This window comes from Calidris pugnax, unplaced genomic scaffold (genome assembly GCF_001431845.1).
Source record: "Calidris pugnax isolate Ruff unplaced genomic scaffold, ASM143184v1 scaffold171, whole genome shotgun sequence".
In the NCBI taxonomy this organism is placed as follows: Eukaryota; Metazoa; Chordata; class Aves; order Charadriiformes; family Scolopacidae; genus Calidris; species Calidris pugnax.
Window position 1 is genome coordinate 12592740 of NW_015091064.1, and position 16106 is coordinate 12608845.

General features: G+C 37.5%; 1 protein-coding gene across 1 annotated transcript in view; it reads right to left on the bottom strand.

Moving 5' to 3' along the window:
* The window catches only part of ATAD2B (ATPase family, AAA domain containing 2B), a 65207-nt gene that overhangs the window by 39787 nt on the left and 9314 nt on the right, over positions 1–16106 (bottom strand). Inside the window, exons 6-14 of the mRNA XM_014956884.1 lie at positions 15850–15925; positions 14101–14199; positions 11750–11861; positions 11043–11158; positions 10080–10254; positions 9191–9279; positions 8025–8184; positions 6969–7059; positions 1013–1324 (exon numbers count right to left, since the gene is read on the bottom strand). Coding sequence (XP_014812370.1) covers positions 1013–1324; positions 6969–7059; positions 8025–8184; positions 9191–9279; positions 10080–10254; positions 11043–11158; positions 11750–11861; positions 14101–14199; positions 15850–15925 — 1230 coding nt within the window. The remainder of the gene's footprint in view (positions 1–1012; positions 1325–6968; positions 7060–8024; positions 8185–9190; positions 9280–10079; positions 10255–11042; positions 11159–11749; positions 11862–14100; positions 14200–15849; positions 15926–16106) is intronic.

The following is a 16106-nucleotide window of genomic DNA, read 5'->3' on the forward strand; positions in this document are numbered from 1 at the left end:
GGCTTTCACAGATTTGCTTTAACTTGAAAATAGCCCAGTCTTAATCACACACACAGCCACAAGCACAGTTTTCACAGGATGGGGGGGATCCCAGATAAAAACAGAAGAAAACAGTATGCCAGAATAAGTAGGTATCAAACCCAAGATAACTTGTTCAATATTTAAACTTCCAAGCAATAACTATTAAAATGTGTCTCAGAGAACAGCTGGGTAAAAAAAAAAAACAAACCAGAACCATTGACTCACTGCCAGTCAAAACAGACACATTCCTCCTTATTCCCTGCTTCCTCAATGCACTCCCATCACTCCCATTGCAGCAGGGTTCTGGCGTACATCTGACCCCTTAGTGACTTGGTTTTACTCACTAATTTGGCAAAAAACTAACTTGACAAATCAGCAAATAGTTCTCCACTTGCTAAATCAGCAGAATCCACTCGGAGGATCCGGAGCGCATCAGGCCTGCTCAAGGGGAGAGAAGCCTCAGGACTTCCTCGTTGACCAGTAAAGACCATTACACAGGGTGAGGTATCTGGGCTCAACCAGTCTCACCCGCTGAGCTTGCGAGGTCCCCACAGCACTCCTTTGCTGCCTGCCACTGCACCATCAGCAAGCAAAGGATTGGGGACAGGCAAACAACACTCAGGACAGAAGCACAAATTTCAGGCCCTAACATGCTGAGCAACAGTGTTCGCTCTTCTCTTTTGTTCCACCATATGATTATGCCCCATTATTTCCTGTATTTAAACTGTAAATTACTTGGGGGTCCTTTTTTTTAAGAGATGGCACTCACACCTATGGGTACCTGGTCTACATAGGTCAGTTTATTAAATTCCACAGCAACAGAATCAGCAAAAATAATTAAACATCCGAGCAAACTGTATTTATGTTCTACATAACACCGAACTAAATAGCATCAGTTTTAAGGCTAGCATTAGAAATATTTCCAAACCAAAACAGCTTTTGCAAAAAAAAAAACAAAAAAAAAAACAAACCAAACCTTCAACCCACATACCTTCACTTTTGTCACCCTGGCTAAATTCAGCATGAGGAAACACTTTGTGTAAAACCTCGAGCAGTTTAGTGAAGGTACGTTCCAACAGTGGTCTGATCACAGGAGATAACGCGTGTCCTGAAGATGTCACGGCACGTTGGGAAGCAGGCACAATATTCTGCATCGCATGGTAAAAATCCTGCGCGCTGAGAACTACCGAAGAAACGTCCAGCTGGAGTTTCTGACTGCTCACGTAAATCTGGGGATAGCGTCGTCTCAGGGCAATCAAGGCAGCCTCAGTGCAAAGTGCTTTTATGTCAGCTCCACAGTACCCTAGTGCACACAAAAACAAAAATATCTGCCATGAAATAGCATTGCTGTGCTACATGTATTTCAAACACGCCCCAAACGATCAGTAATTCTTAATTGTCAAAGTCCAGAAAGCATCTGCCACAAGGTATCAGGTCATAATCCAGTGATAGCGTTGTGTACCAAGAAATTATGTACAGGTATATTGAATATAGTAAGAAATCAATTCCGCACCGAGGTTAGAATGAGCTACATTTTCACTATATAGTGTGATATATAGTGTATTTTCAGCCCAGGGTTATAAGTCTGTCATCGCTCATTCTTTTTCCTTAATATCGTCTAAAGTATGTCTGTAATTTTAACAGGCTACCCCCTCTCCTCCTTTTTTACTTTACTATCGCTACGTGAATATTTTTTAATAGCAAAGTAATTTGTTATACTGGATGAACATCAATGACTTTAAAGTTTTACAGACTGAGAAAATGAACAGTATAAAGAAAAATATTTCATGAGTAAAATATGGAAGAGATATGGACTCTTGGAAAAAAGTGAGCTTTTACTGTCAAGAAAAATGTTTCAGACTTTTTAGACTTTCGTAATTTTGCTAATATAACTGAAATAGTAGAACAACTATTAAAAAGCATTAGTATTTTAATTCAGCCTAGCTTCTAAATAGGTAGCTACCTGTAATTGCTTAATCATCATTACTGAAAAACACAGATCTGATAATTATGAAATAGTGAGAGACTGAATTACCTCTGTGTCTCTTTGCAGTACTAATGCTTTGGGGGTTTTCCCCAGAGCTAGAAATTAGATTTCAAATTTTTCCATATCTCTCAGCAAGAGACATTAATATGCCATCATATTTTGTAGCACCATAGCTCCATCTTTCAAAAAAAGTAAAACATTATTCCAGTAGGAAAACTCTTTTAGAGAATTATAGTCGCTACAGGAAAATGTGTTGTACCGAGGTATCGCCACATAAAAGTTCATGGTCTCGCAACAAAGTGTTTATAGAAGCTAATTAATCAATTCTTCAGTTAAATTATTCTCGATCAACTTTTTTTTAACCAGACTTCCTCCTTCCCACCAGGTCTTGCACCATTTGCACTTTTTCTATGCTATTTTTGTATCGGTCTTTTGGCAGCACCAAAGACCTTCCCAACACTGAAGCCTGCCTTCTTTCTCTCTTCATCCTCTGATGAGGATTCTGTTGCCACACATATTTTTACAATATCCATACAGCAACAAGCAACAAAGCTGATTCCATAAACAGTGTTGAAAAATAAAAAAGGAAGCAATTAATACGGGAGATATCATTTCCATCCCCATCTTTCAGATATATAAATTGGGAGGATAATAATAAAAGACAGAAACTTTTAAGCTATAAAGATGACTTAAATTGGCCAAGGCGTCAAATTCCACCCAAGTTTCTCATACCTACTTGAAAATAATTTTTTAAAAGCAAAAGAAAATCCAGAGGGAAGATCACCATAAATATCAGACTCCTCCTGCAACTTTTAAACTGAGCTTTCCATTTATAAAAAGGTTAGTAGAAATAATGGTGTAAACTTGATGAGCACACACTATGAATGACTGTTATCTAAAAGGTATATAGTAATTCACATTCACAAGTTGAAACCTTGAAACAAATACACGTGACATTTGAAATATGTTCAAATACATCCACTATATTAGTCAACAGGCAACTAATTGTTTTCAGCACAAAGGTTATTTTTTTTTTTTCTAACTAATCCCCATCATGAAATCAAAACCATGCAGGCACACTGCATCAACCATGTAAACCCAGGAGGCAGTAGCTACAAGTACATCAGCTTTTTCCTCTAAATTCTTCTTTGTTCTTTCAATATCAGGTATCACATTCCCATATAAATTGGTCCATTCCTCATCTAACAAGCATACCGGACTATACAATTTGGCTGGGGGGGCACTAAATCAAAGCTTAAATCCAAGACGTGCTAGAGATACGTAGCACCCTGAATGCCTGTCACCTTAAAAACTAGTTTAGCATCTTCATGACAAAAGATTCAGCAGCTCAGTAGCTATATCCTTTCCAATTTTTCTATTAATAAATGCTGTAATATCACTTTCTAACAGTCATTTTAATCACCGCTTGTACATCTCCGAAGAATTGCAAAATTAGGAAATAATAGCCTGTAGCCTATTTTTAAAATTAAATTCTCAGGTGATCAGATACACAATTAGTCTCCATTTCTACTTTTCATTTCTCAGGAGCAATTACATTTGAAGAGTAATAATTGGTGTCTCTTTTTGAGGGACTCTCTTGTGCATACTGTACATCCATTTCAGTGACAGGAAAACTGCAAAAATCCTGTATCTTGCAAAACGTTAAAGCGCTTTTTATTTGTAAGAAGTAAATGCACGCTGATTAAGAGGAAGAAAAACAAGAGTAAAGTACTGTCAAAGCAAAATAAAATGTATCATGCCAACAGTAAACAACCTGAATTTATTTTTGCCCAAATTGACACTATAATATAAAACCAAGGTTCCGTGCATTTGCTTCCATTTTTGAAGCATCTCACAGAGGATGTTCAATTTGGCAGACAAAATGTACTGGAACACCTCAGCTTAGCACAAAACAAGAATTCTTGTCAAGTAGCCCATTTTGTTCTACCCATCACCACCGCACTCTGCTGAACATTTGTGAAGTACAACTTCTCAAGAGGAGGACAGCAAACAAGCAGATCCTCATGCAGGTTTTCAAAGAAAGCATTTTGATTATTGAAATTGTTAAGTCATATTCTTCCGCTTCTACTGTGCAGAATTATGCCCTCTTTAAAATTTCTTCTGCCTAAAATTGCCCCAAAATCTACAACAAACAGCTACTGAGCGAGGTCAAATGTTCAGGTGAACAATCTTGACCACTTTTTAAAGTTTACATCACGTTAACTCTTGACAATTCCTAAAATGGACTGCGGGGAAAGCAAGTTAGCAGACAACTCAGCGTGATGACAGAAATGAAAAATAACTATTATGGGTGTTTTTTCTTTTTTTAAAAAAAGTGACAAATATGAACACTAATGCCAAAACTTCCCCTGCCATCATTACATTATGATGGGGGAAAAAAAAAAAAAAAATCTAACAAGACATCATTTTGTCACAAAATGCCACAATAAGCACAGAATATTTTAAATAAACATCTTGAGAACGACGGCTTCTCTATAATTCTATTTAGCATTATTTAAATAACCCTTATTACAATGTAAAAATGTCAACTGCAAGATGACAGATGGAAGAATTCACACTTTTTCAGTTGCTGTTATGTTTTGTTTCCTACACAACTGAGTTCACGGGTAACAGTCTCTATCTACAGAAAGATCTCATTCAGAACAATGAAGTAAGAACAAGAGGTAAGAAAAGACTTCTGAAGTTCAGGATAGCTAGGGCTCATCTCCAGCACATAGTTCTATGCAGGAAAAAACATAATTACTCAAATTTATTGAAGGTACTAATAAGACATTAGTGTGTGGTCTCCATGCTCTCCCCAAGCTGCTTCCCTTTGCCTCGCACACACTGCAGTTGTGCGGTCACATTCAGTGAAGCAGGTTCTTTAATTCTCACATACACAGAAATCTCCTAAAATGTATGTAAATCCCTAACACCTGGGACAAAAAATAAAAAAAAAAAATAAAATAAAAAAAAAATCAACGCTCAGGAAATAACCTATTTTTTGCAAGTCCTGGGGCTTTTTCCTTCTAGTTTCTTTATAACTACACTTCTAGATCTTAAAAAAAAAATAAAATATCTGACTCGCACCTACACCTGCTTCCCCAAAGTCATCTACTTTGGTACAATTTCAGCAGTTTTCTTCATTAGAAATTTTCATCATGCACTCGTAGCTAAGTGATGCCAAGTTTGCTGGACTGGAGAGAGGTATAAACCATGCTGTGCAAAAAGCCCGTGGAGCCCAGGCAGCTTTTATTTGGGGAACAGGGAGTCATTTTTGGGGGGGTTTTGTTTGTTTGTATTTAAAGAAAACCTGCCCACAAGAGGAAACAGCAGAGCAGTATATACTGTATTAATGTGACAAGTGCACCAAGCAGTCCCATGTGCAATGGTCACAAAGCATCTGGAGAGGCTCTTTAAATAATTAGTTGCTGCAGATTTCACTTCTAGAAACGAGGAGGCCATTTCAAGACGAAGAAGATAAACACGTCTTACTTCGGCTGCTTTAAAAAGTCTTGTAATAGTCAAAAAAGGTTTTAATCTTGGATGTATGGAAATTCCAAGATACAGAATGGAGACAATCGAGTGCACAGTAACTGGACAGTAGGAAAGCCAAAGAAAAGAGAAAAGGGTGTTTCTTTTTGTTAGCTGACTTTTCCACAGAACTGACAGGCTTTATTGAGCACAAAGAACATCTTCCAGTCAAACCTACAAATGGCCTTCCCTACACTCTGAAATTTTAAAACGCATAATTGTGTTCTCAACACAAAAACATGGTGAATTTTCAAACAAGTGGGGTTTATCCCATCTATTCCCCTCTCTCCCACTAAGCAGCACCACGTCTTTGCACAACTCAAGCAGAATTTACATGAAATGGGTTTGGCACATGCTGTCTTACACCCGGCAAAGCTTAAACTGGAGTTTGCTGGATAGTTATGGTTTCTCCTCACCAGAAGATGTTGAGGTCTTTGTGCATCAAAAGCGGAGGGATGCTGCTTCGATGATAGATGTCCCTGTGGATGAAGAGGATAATTCGGATGTACTGTAGCTGACTGAATGGACTGATGTTCAATTTAAAGTTCTTATTTCTCTGATGATGGATTCCAATGGACAGATATTTGAGAATGTCCTTTTTCTGAGAACTTCAGTGCTTCTCCAAGCAGATGACTGACAGAGGATGCATCTTTGCATGACAAATTGTCGAGAAGAGTTTGTGGTGTGTGTTTTAGGGTCATTTCCTCTGTTAAATTCACTAGAACATATTTGGGTTTATTTCTGATTAGCTTTTAAGCAGCAGGTTTACCTTGAACAACCATCCTCCATTCAGTACAGCAGGTCTTTGGGTGCTCCAAAGGTATATCTAATGTACTCATGGCGTGGTGCTTTTTTTTTTTTGCCCCCTGCCTATATCTACACTTTGGGGTTGTTCTGTGCTGACAATCTCAGAAAAATTTCATCTCTAGAAAGGCTGGTTAGTTTGTTGGATTTCTGTCAGAGGAGAGCATGCCAGTCAGTGAAAATGAAAAAAAAAAAAAAACCACCGAAACAAAACTCCCAAAAAACCCCAAAACCAAGTACTGATCTTTTTTTCCTTCCATAAGTAGAAAAACCCCATCTTCCTATCTCTTCTGTAATATACTAATTTAATGGGAAGTCTACCTAAAGACTCCAATTCCCACTTCATTTTGCTTCTCTTTGAGGGTATGCATCCTATATAAGGCCAGTGATGTTACAGAAAGGAAACATGATTGTATTTTCAAATGACTACTAGCTATTCATTCTGTGTTTTAGTAAGACAGAAGCATATTTTGTTATTACAAAAAAAGAATTTTGTTGAAAGTACAGAAGCTTAGAAAGGTAAAAATAATAAAACATCCTGCCGATACATTTAACATACTTTCAGAGTTTTACACAGAAGAAAAGGCATCTATAGTAAAAATATTGACATCAAAACACTCACCAACACATTTTTCAGCTAGTTCTCCTAAGAAAGGATCTGACAATTTGGGGTTCCAATCCCTGGTATGGATTTGTAAAATGTGCTTTCGTGCCTGATTCAAAAAAAGAAGAAGAAAAAAAGGAAAAAAAAACCCAGAGATCAAAATTAGCAAGCAAAACCAAATGTCATAATATTTTAGACAGAAATACTATTTATTCACATGAGTAAAAAATTATTTTACCTGTTCTTGACACGTCACCAGAGACACATTAAAGGAGAACACAGTACTCAAAAGTCTCTCAAGAGCAAAGGTTTTCCCTTCTTTTTTAATTTCATATATAAGCAGTAATTTTTTTTCAGTATGCCAGTTACACATTTTAATTGCTGTTTAATCAACAACATTATTATACATGAACTGATCAAAACTAATGTTCTAGTAGGAATTATCATAATTTTATCATTTAATTTTTAATTGCTGCACCTATGATTAACAGCTTCTACTGTCAAATGCCTCAGCAATTTATTTATTTATTGCTGAGAAGCATAGTACACCCACATGAATTCCAAAAATATTTCATTTTAAAATTCCATAGAATACATATATCAATATGCAAAGTAAATTTAAGTATAAATTAATGAAATATTATGGCTGAGTTTACAGAAGCCTAGAACATGGAACTGAAACGTTCCTATTGCCATTATAATAACATTTGACTTTGCATGTACAACTTTTAGGTGCTTAGCAGTCTACATAATAAAAAAGTTATTTTCTCTTCCCACAACTTCCAAAATCCCAATCATTACGGCTCATTATACAAATCTATACAAAATCGGAGTCTTTAGATAGAGCAACTCAGTTTAATGCGAACAATTTACCTCTCTGTTTACATTCTGAAGATTTGAAGTTCAATACAACTTTATGTATACCATTGATTTGTTTTCACTAAAAACGTCTTCATAAAATTAAAACATTCTTACAATTAAAAATGCATATTGTTATTTCATAAGCTTGTTTGTCAGGCATTCAAACGTTTAATATACTAGAAAAAATTATTAAGTGTCCTTTGTAAGTTCTACCTTTTGATCAGGCAAGTTGAAAAGAAATTCCCTGTCAAAGCGACCAGGTCTCCTGAGTGCAGGATCTATAGAATCCAGTCTGTTTGTAGCACCAATTACAACTATTTCACCTCTATTATCCAGTCCATCCATGAGGGCAAGAAGAGTCGACACTATAGAGCTAAAAGAGAGTTTTCAAAAAAAGAATGCATAGAGAACACTGCAAGAATGTTTACTTTTACATTCATAATTTCAAAGAAAAAAAGCTAAGTTTAAAAAAAAAACATGGCATAACTTCCAAGTCTCAAAGCAAGAAGGACCCTTTTGAGACAATCTATACTGTACTTAATATTATGACTCCAGTAAGGATTACATCAAATTCAAACTTCCTCCTTTAAAAGTTTTGGGCACTGTGTGCTCAGGAAGCCATTTACTACAGCTCTGAAAAGTTCTCTTCCATTACCAGTATGTGCATCATCCTGTTTAGAGCAACCGTAGCACCAGGCAGAGGAAAGGTGCACCAAGAGAAAGCCACACATTCCCAAAACCTTCCAGTCTGCTGGCCCCAAAATTTCCCTTCTCTCTCCCTCAGTTGAGTGCATGGAGAGATACAAATGTCCCCCTATATAAAGTGGAGGATACAAGTGCACTGCCACAAAAAGTGCAGCAAAACCGAGACTAAATGAAGCCCGGAAAAATTTCAGCCAGCAGTAGACTTTGTAGAGACAGGTTTTTAAAAAATGACACAACAGCAACTCAAGATAAGTTTGCACATCACTCTATCCAGAATTAAAAGGATAAGAGTTTCCCGTTCATTCACAGAACATTCAATTCATCATTTTAATTATTATTTTTTTTTTCAACTGCTTATTCTATCGGGCTGGTAACAGACTGACTGTTTACAGTATGAAACCAGCAACCAAAAGAAAGGCTGTGGAAACCTTGAAGTTAATGATGTGGCTGAAGAGTAATCTCCACCACAATTCGATTCCCAGTAAATTACAGCCTCTCTGAAGAACTGAGAAAATGACTTGACACCAAAAAAACTCAACAATCTTACACTTTCTAGTGTAAGTAGCAAAGCAAAAGTAGAAACCTTTCTTGAGAACTGAGTAAAATTACACTTAAGAGTTTATCAAGATAATGTAGTATATACCAAGATAATGGTAGCATATGAGAAATATTACCTGTGAATCTGATCTTGTCTACTAGAACGAACTGGAGCCAAGCCATCTATTTCATCAAAAAAGATTATAGACGGTCTCATCAAGTATGCCTGGTATGCAAAACAAAAAATTGAATTCACTGTTAATTCATAATTACTGAATTCATATCCACCAACACTGAAAACAGTTGGGTTTTATTACAAAGCATTAACATGCTAAACTAGCACATACACTGAGACACCTTTGTTAAAAAGTGTACAGTCTGAAAAGAAAACTGCATTTTCAACCACAGTCCTGTTTCAGACAAAGAAAAAAAAGACTGCATTTTCCTTTCAATAAGCAAGATGGCACCAGTGTATCAGTTTTACTGTGTGCTGGAGAGATTAAAGACAAACTGAGACACTTTACACTTAGTCACAGAAAACAGTATTTTATCTTCCCATAATCTGTTTGTTTAGACATGTGTCTGAAAACAGCTTCTGTTTCAGGAACTGCATTTCAGTGCTTTATGTGACTCTCTCCTGTCCATCATCTTCCAAGTCAAATAAGGACACCAAAATATACACAGCTGATGCAATCCTGCATCCTGCTCCATGTAGCATTTATCTTGAACATACCAGTCAAACTCAAAGTCACTGATTTACTATTTTTTTTCAATTTTTACCAAAACTACTTTGTCTGCTTCATTAACGGACAAGCCATGTCACTTCTTCCTCTCAGTTTAAAGAGCAAGAACAATGTTGTCACCATTACTCTATTTTATCATCTAAATATATAACTTGGACAAATCCTGCCCAATCTAAGACAATTCACAGTTATTTAGTTTCAAGTGCAAATAAATTTGGCTGTTGAAAACACAACAAACAACATACAGAGAAATTGTAGGAAAAAATATGTATTTTTTTCTAACCTGATCAAAAAGGAGTCGAAGCTGACGTTCAGATTCACCAACCCACTTACTGAGACAGTCTGCTCCTTTCCTCATAAAGAAAGCCACCTTTTTGTCTCCTTGACTGCATTCATTAGCTAGAGCTCTAGCTACCAAGGTTTTACCTGTTCCAGGAGGACCATAGAATAAACAGCCCCTGAAGATAAATGGATCAACACAGTCACAAACTTATTTTACGTCTCCTGAAAAACTCCAAGTCAAATTTTATAATGAAGACAGGGAGCCTGGAGAAGAAAGACTTTAAGTTCTAGTATTATTATTTAGTGTACTCAACATGACTTCATAAAATCTAAGTTTGTTTTATGCTTTCAAATCAGTAAATCTTTGCTTTCTAGAGAACATTAATCAAAGGCATATTAAGCTTCTAAAAGATTGTTTTACAGTAGTTAAATATCCCCTCAAATATTAAATCTTAGCCAACACTTGAGTCAGTGTTTGCTACTTCTTTGAAGAGATGTACTTCCTTTAAATGACAGAAATATCCCCAAATTTTCAATTTACTTAGATTATGTGTACCCATATAAATCACACACCAAAATGCCTGATTAATAAATATTAAAATCATAACATAACATCATTGAGATTACTTTTATAAAAGAAACATCAGCATTTAGTCTGATTTAGTAAAATACTCGATAACATAATGGGAAAAAAGGACAAGGTACTACTAAATAGAACACTTGAGAATTCTTTCTTTGACCAAATCACAAAGTTTACCTTCCTGCCACAAGAAAAATAAACTAGATTTTTGTAACTCTTCATCCCACTTATTACATTCTAATAGACAAGTGGGGTAGCAAACATGTAAGTCTATTTGAACTGTAAACACTTGAGGGAAAGAATCAATCTTCTATGTGTTTTCAAGTGAAGCATTCTCAAGAGCTTAATAAAATAAAATACATCAAGAAGAGTAAATACACCTACCTTGGTGGCTGAATTTTGAATTTTTCAAATATTTCTGGATAGAGAAGAGGAAACACTACCATTTCCTTAAGCGCAAGGATATGATGGCTCAATCCCCCTATACTATCAAAACGCACCTTAGGGAAAAAAAAAAAAAAAGAGCAAAATAAAGCATGTTTTGTAATAGCTTTCCACAAAAGTACCTTTGTTTATTTTATAACAGCTCTGAAAACAAATTACAAAAAACATTGCATTTATCAACAGGAGTTCCCTGCATTGTGAAAGTGTTCAGCTCTAGGAATAATTCAGCAGCTTCTGCACAACACACACCATAAGCTACTGTGCATCCTTGTTTCTGAATAAGCACATGGCTCACACTGAGTTAACCAACCCAGGTGGTCAGTGCTTGTGATTTCTGCACTGCTCCGCATATCCCAGTTTCCACCACTACAAGTAATCAAAAACTGACTGTAAACAAAGAAATACAGTTGAGCAAATGATATCTTGGTTTATTTACAATATGTATGCAGCCTGTTGATTAGCTACAGGACAAAAGTAAGTCCTTTGTAGCCCAAAGGAATAAAGAGACAACAGCTTTGGAAAAAAAAAAAATCAAAAAAGATCAGTGAACTTATTATGGATTTACTTCAATTCTAATGAGAGGCTGTTGTGAATTCTGGTTATGTGTAATTGGGAGAAGAAGAATAAAATGTTTTAACAAAACCTACCGATTTATCAACAATCATAGGGTCAACATCAGCCAAACTTGCCCCAACTTTGACACGTTCTCGCAGGATTCCACTAGCTAAGTCTTCTGCTCTAAAGTTTAAAGGCAGGCACCTGTTCAACAAAAATAAAACAAAGCCACCAAGTAAATATTGTTCTGACTATTTTGCTGGAATGGGAAGAACCAATAGATTAAAAGCCTAAAGAGACAACCTTCCTGGACTGATAATGTAACCAGAACAAACATTTTTATTTGGGAATTATTCTTGTCTAGCTGGAAGTTCCTTAAACATAAAGACAATTTTATGCTTCTATACAGATACTTAGAATCATAGAATCGTCTAGGTTGGAAGAGACCCTTGGGATCATCGAGTCCAACCATCTACCCTACTCTACAAAGTCCTCCCCTACACCATGTCCCTTAGCACTGCATCTAAACGGCCCTTAAACACAGCCAGGGATGGTGACTCCACCACCTCCCTGGGCAGCCTGTTCCAATGCCCGACCACTCTTTCGGTGAAAAATTCCTTCCTAATGTTCAATCTAAACCTCCCCTGTTGGAGCTTGAAGCCGTTCCCTCTCGTTCTGTCACTAATTACCTGCGAGAAGAGACCAGCACCAACCTCTCTACAGTGTCCTTTCACGAAGTTGTAGAGAGTGATGAGGTCTCCCCTCAGCCTCCTCTTCCTCATACTAAACAGCCCCAACTCCCTCAGCCACTCCTCATACGATTTGTTTTCCAGCCCCCTCACCAGCTTCGTTGCCCTCCTCTGCACTCGCTCCAGCACCTCGAGATCTCTCTTGTATTGAGGTGCCCAAAACTGGACACAATACTCGAGGTGTGGCCTCACCAGTGCTGAGTACAGGGGCACAATCACCTCCCTACTTCTGCTGGTCACACTATTTTTGATACAAGCCAGAGTGCCATTGGCTTTCTTGGCCACCTGGGCACACTGCCGGCTCATATTCAGCCGTTTGTCAACTAGAACCCTCAGGTCTCTTTCTCCCAGGCAGCTCCAGCCACACTTCCCCGAGCCTGTAGCGCTGCAGGGGGTTGTTGTGGCCCAAGTGCAGGACCTTGCACTTGCCCTTGTTGAAACTCATTCTATTGGCATTGGCCCAGTGATCCAATCTATCTAGATCCTCTTGCAAAGCTTCCCTATCCTCTTGGGAGTCAACACTCCTGCTTAACTTGGTGTCATCTGCAAACTTGCTGATGTTACACCTTATGTCCTTATCGAGATCGTCAAAAAAGACGCTAAACAGAAATGGTCCCAACACTGAGCCCTAGCTCCCCCTAGCAGGGACCTGTTTCCATTCCCCTTCCTCCCTGGGATCCCCTTCTACTGCTGGGTGAGAAGAAGGGGGAGAGTCCTCTGCTCTATGTGAGGCCTCAACATGATCAGCATGTTCCCTTACTCCCAGGGAGTGGGCACAACAGTCCATCTCCCTCTCGCACTCCCTTTCCACTTCCTCCTTCAGCTCAATCACCAGGCTGAGGAGATCATTCACCTGTTCACATCTGACACAGGTGTTGTCCTCACTACTCTCCATGGCAATGGCCAGGCCCCAGCACTCCTTGCAGCCAGAGGCCTGGACACCTACATGTTTGCGTGGGGCCTCTGTCTGGGTGCCCACGGCTTTCTTAATAAGAGTTTTTGACCTGGTTCTAACCATAGCTGGACATCTGCAAGCAAGAGACAACAGAATGGTCAGTTAGAATGAACGTGCTAGTTGTCTGTTTAATAGAGAAACAGAACTTACCGTGTACAAAGGCAGAGGCGCAGAAACCTGCTGCACGGCCTCGACCTCGAGGAGGAGGCTTTGCCCTGTGCCTAAAAAAGCCCCCAAAAGAGCTTCTCGCCGGCCTTTTTAGCTACAGATCCCTTCACCCAGCGCAGTCTTACCTGTCCTCGAGTCGGTCTCAGTCTGGAGAACCAGGCTGAACTGACTATTGTGATTAAACACAAAAGAAACAACGTTGACCAAAAGAACAGGACGCTCTCCACTGGCAGTGATGAACATTGGGAGTACAAGTGAACTAACTGGGATCAAGTAACACCAAGAATAAAAACCTATTTTAACTGATGGAAGTTATTTGTCTGATAACTCAACTGAATCAGATATTCTTATCTTTCTATCTTTTTATCACTATTGTTAATTATCTACTCATAAGACTTCAAAATTTATGTTAATATATAACCAGCAATCTTCTTACACTGTGTCTGCAGGTAACCACTGGCGGAATCAAAAAACCTCTGCAGAACTGACAAGACATTATAGAATAGTTCTGCTTTTTTCTGCTGAATAATAAAAAACAAAAGCCTCCTAAAGACCAAGGATGTTTTCATACCTATTTCTTGCTCTGGCCATGCTTTTAGATTTTCTTCTTTCAAAACGTTCTTCATCTGAAGAGGTTGTATCACTGCTGTGAATCGCATGCTTCTTTCTCCTATTGAAGTAGCAAAATAAACATAAAACTCAGTCCATTTTGCAGTAGAACAGCATGTTTTGTTTCTTTTATAAAAATAAAACTGAAGCAGCACGTACAGTACTCTTCTGCAAATTTTAGTTTTATTAATTAGGCATCAAAATAATCTAGGAGGGGAACAGCATCTTTTACTGTCACAGGAATATCCAATTTCAACATTAACTTTCAACATTACTAGAACAGTAGACCCCCATTAAGATACGTGGTCCTGTCCACGTTACCTCAGCAAGTATGATCGAGTATGCGATCAATAAGCTGCTGAAGTTCATCAGGCAGCAACTGGAATTAGGAAAGGCTCCAACCACTTTAGCCACCTCCAACATACCAGAATAATCAAGATCTCCTTAGTCAAATTCATGCTTCCCTTTAAATATTCTTTGAGAAACTTCCATACTTCCTAAAGCATATGGTCTCTTTTTATGAGGTCATTAATTCTGAACAGCAGAACCGTTTCACAAAGCGCTCGTACGGCAGTTTGACTTCTGCTCTGAATCTAAGTATAAATACTACTCAGTCTGCATAAACCACTTCTTATTTTAGTATGACAGTATTTCAGAAAACTGAGTATTTCAGAAACATTTGAGAAAGTACCTTACATCTTCTGTACAAAAAGGTGTTCAGTTTTAAAAAAGTTGGCTCTTTTTTGCATGAAGTAGTAAAAATCCTTGTATTTTTAGTGAATATATTGAGCTGCATCTTTTGTATTAACATGATACTGCACTGATCAGCTGTTTTTTGCCAAAGGATAACATGGTCAATCAGTTTTACTGTTTGATGAGCAAAAATTAGATATATTTAAAAGCATATCAAAGAGAGTATCATGCAATTAGGAAGAACTTTTATGACAGCGTCCTGTCAAGAAAGGAAAAACTGACAGTGGAGCAATGAGCATGTTAGAACTGAAGGGATGCTTCACACTCTTTATATCTTACTAGCAAGCACAAGTCCTGAGATTGCCCAAAAAAATGTCATATGCACTTTAAGATCCAAAAATAAGCTCTTCAAAATTACATGTTTTTATTTATATTACAAATAAACTTGTAGAATCGTAAGATGCTGCTATTATTTATTTTTCATATTTTCACTATGCCATTAAATTGAGTAGTAAGACAAGAGTTTCAGCTGAGACTTTGTTTACTCAGATTCTGTTCATGGACAGATTTATTTTTTAGAAGTTTTGAGAAAGTTTATTTCTTTTTAAAATATATTAACCTCTGAAATTTGAACTGGAAGAAACCAAAAAACATTATCCTGATTTGTTTATTTTTGTAGAACAGAAAGGGGATATTTGTGAAAGCACTGCATTGGATTAAAACACTAAACATACACCTTTATAGCAAAAGCCACGGTGTGCAACAGCAACTCTCCCTGCAGTACTGCAGCACACCTGTTTCCAGTCTGTTTATCACAAAGCTTCTACTGGTATTCTGAAGTGCTCTGAAATACATCTTGGTATGCTGATCAGGTTCTGAACCTAAAATACAACTCACGACCCACACACAGGCGTGAACCAACTGTTACAACTCACTCCAGAATGTTTGGCAAATGAAAAGCTAACAGAAAAGTACTCAGGAAAAGCAAACAACTGTGTACCAAAAGACTGACATTTACCTGATATGGCTTCTTCTCGCAGGAGATCTGTGAATATCAAACAGTGTATTCTCCCTCTTTTTTTGATGAGCTGGCACTGAGTAAGAGAAGGTACAGGTTTGTAACATTAATTACAAAAGAATAATAAAGTAATTTAAATGCAGCGCAAAAGTGTTTGATTATTATTGCTTTACCAATTTATCACTGGTTTCTCTGAATGCTCAAATTAAGAAAAGAACTGGCAGGGTGAAGGGAATTAAAACCTTTTATGCTTTATT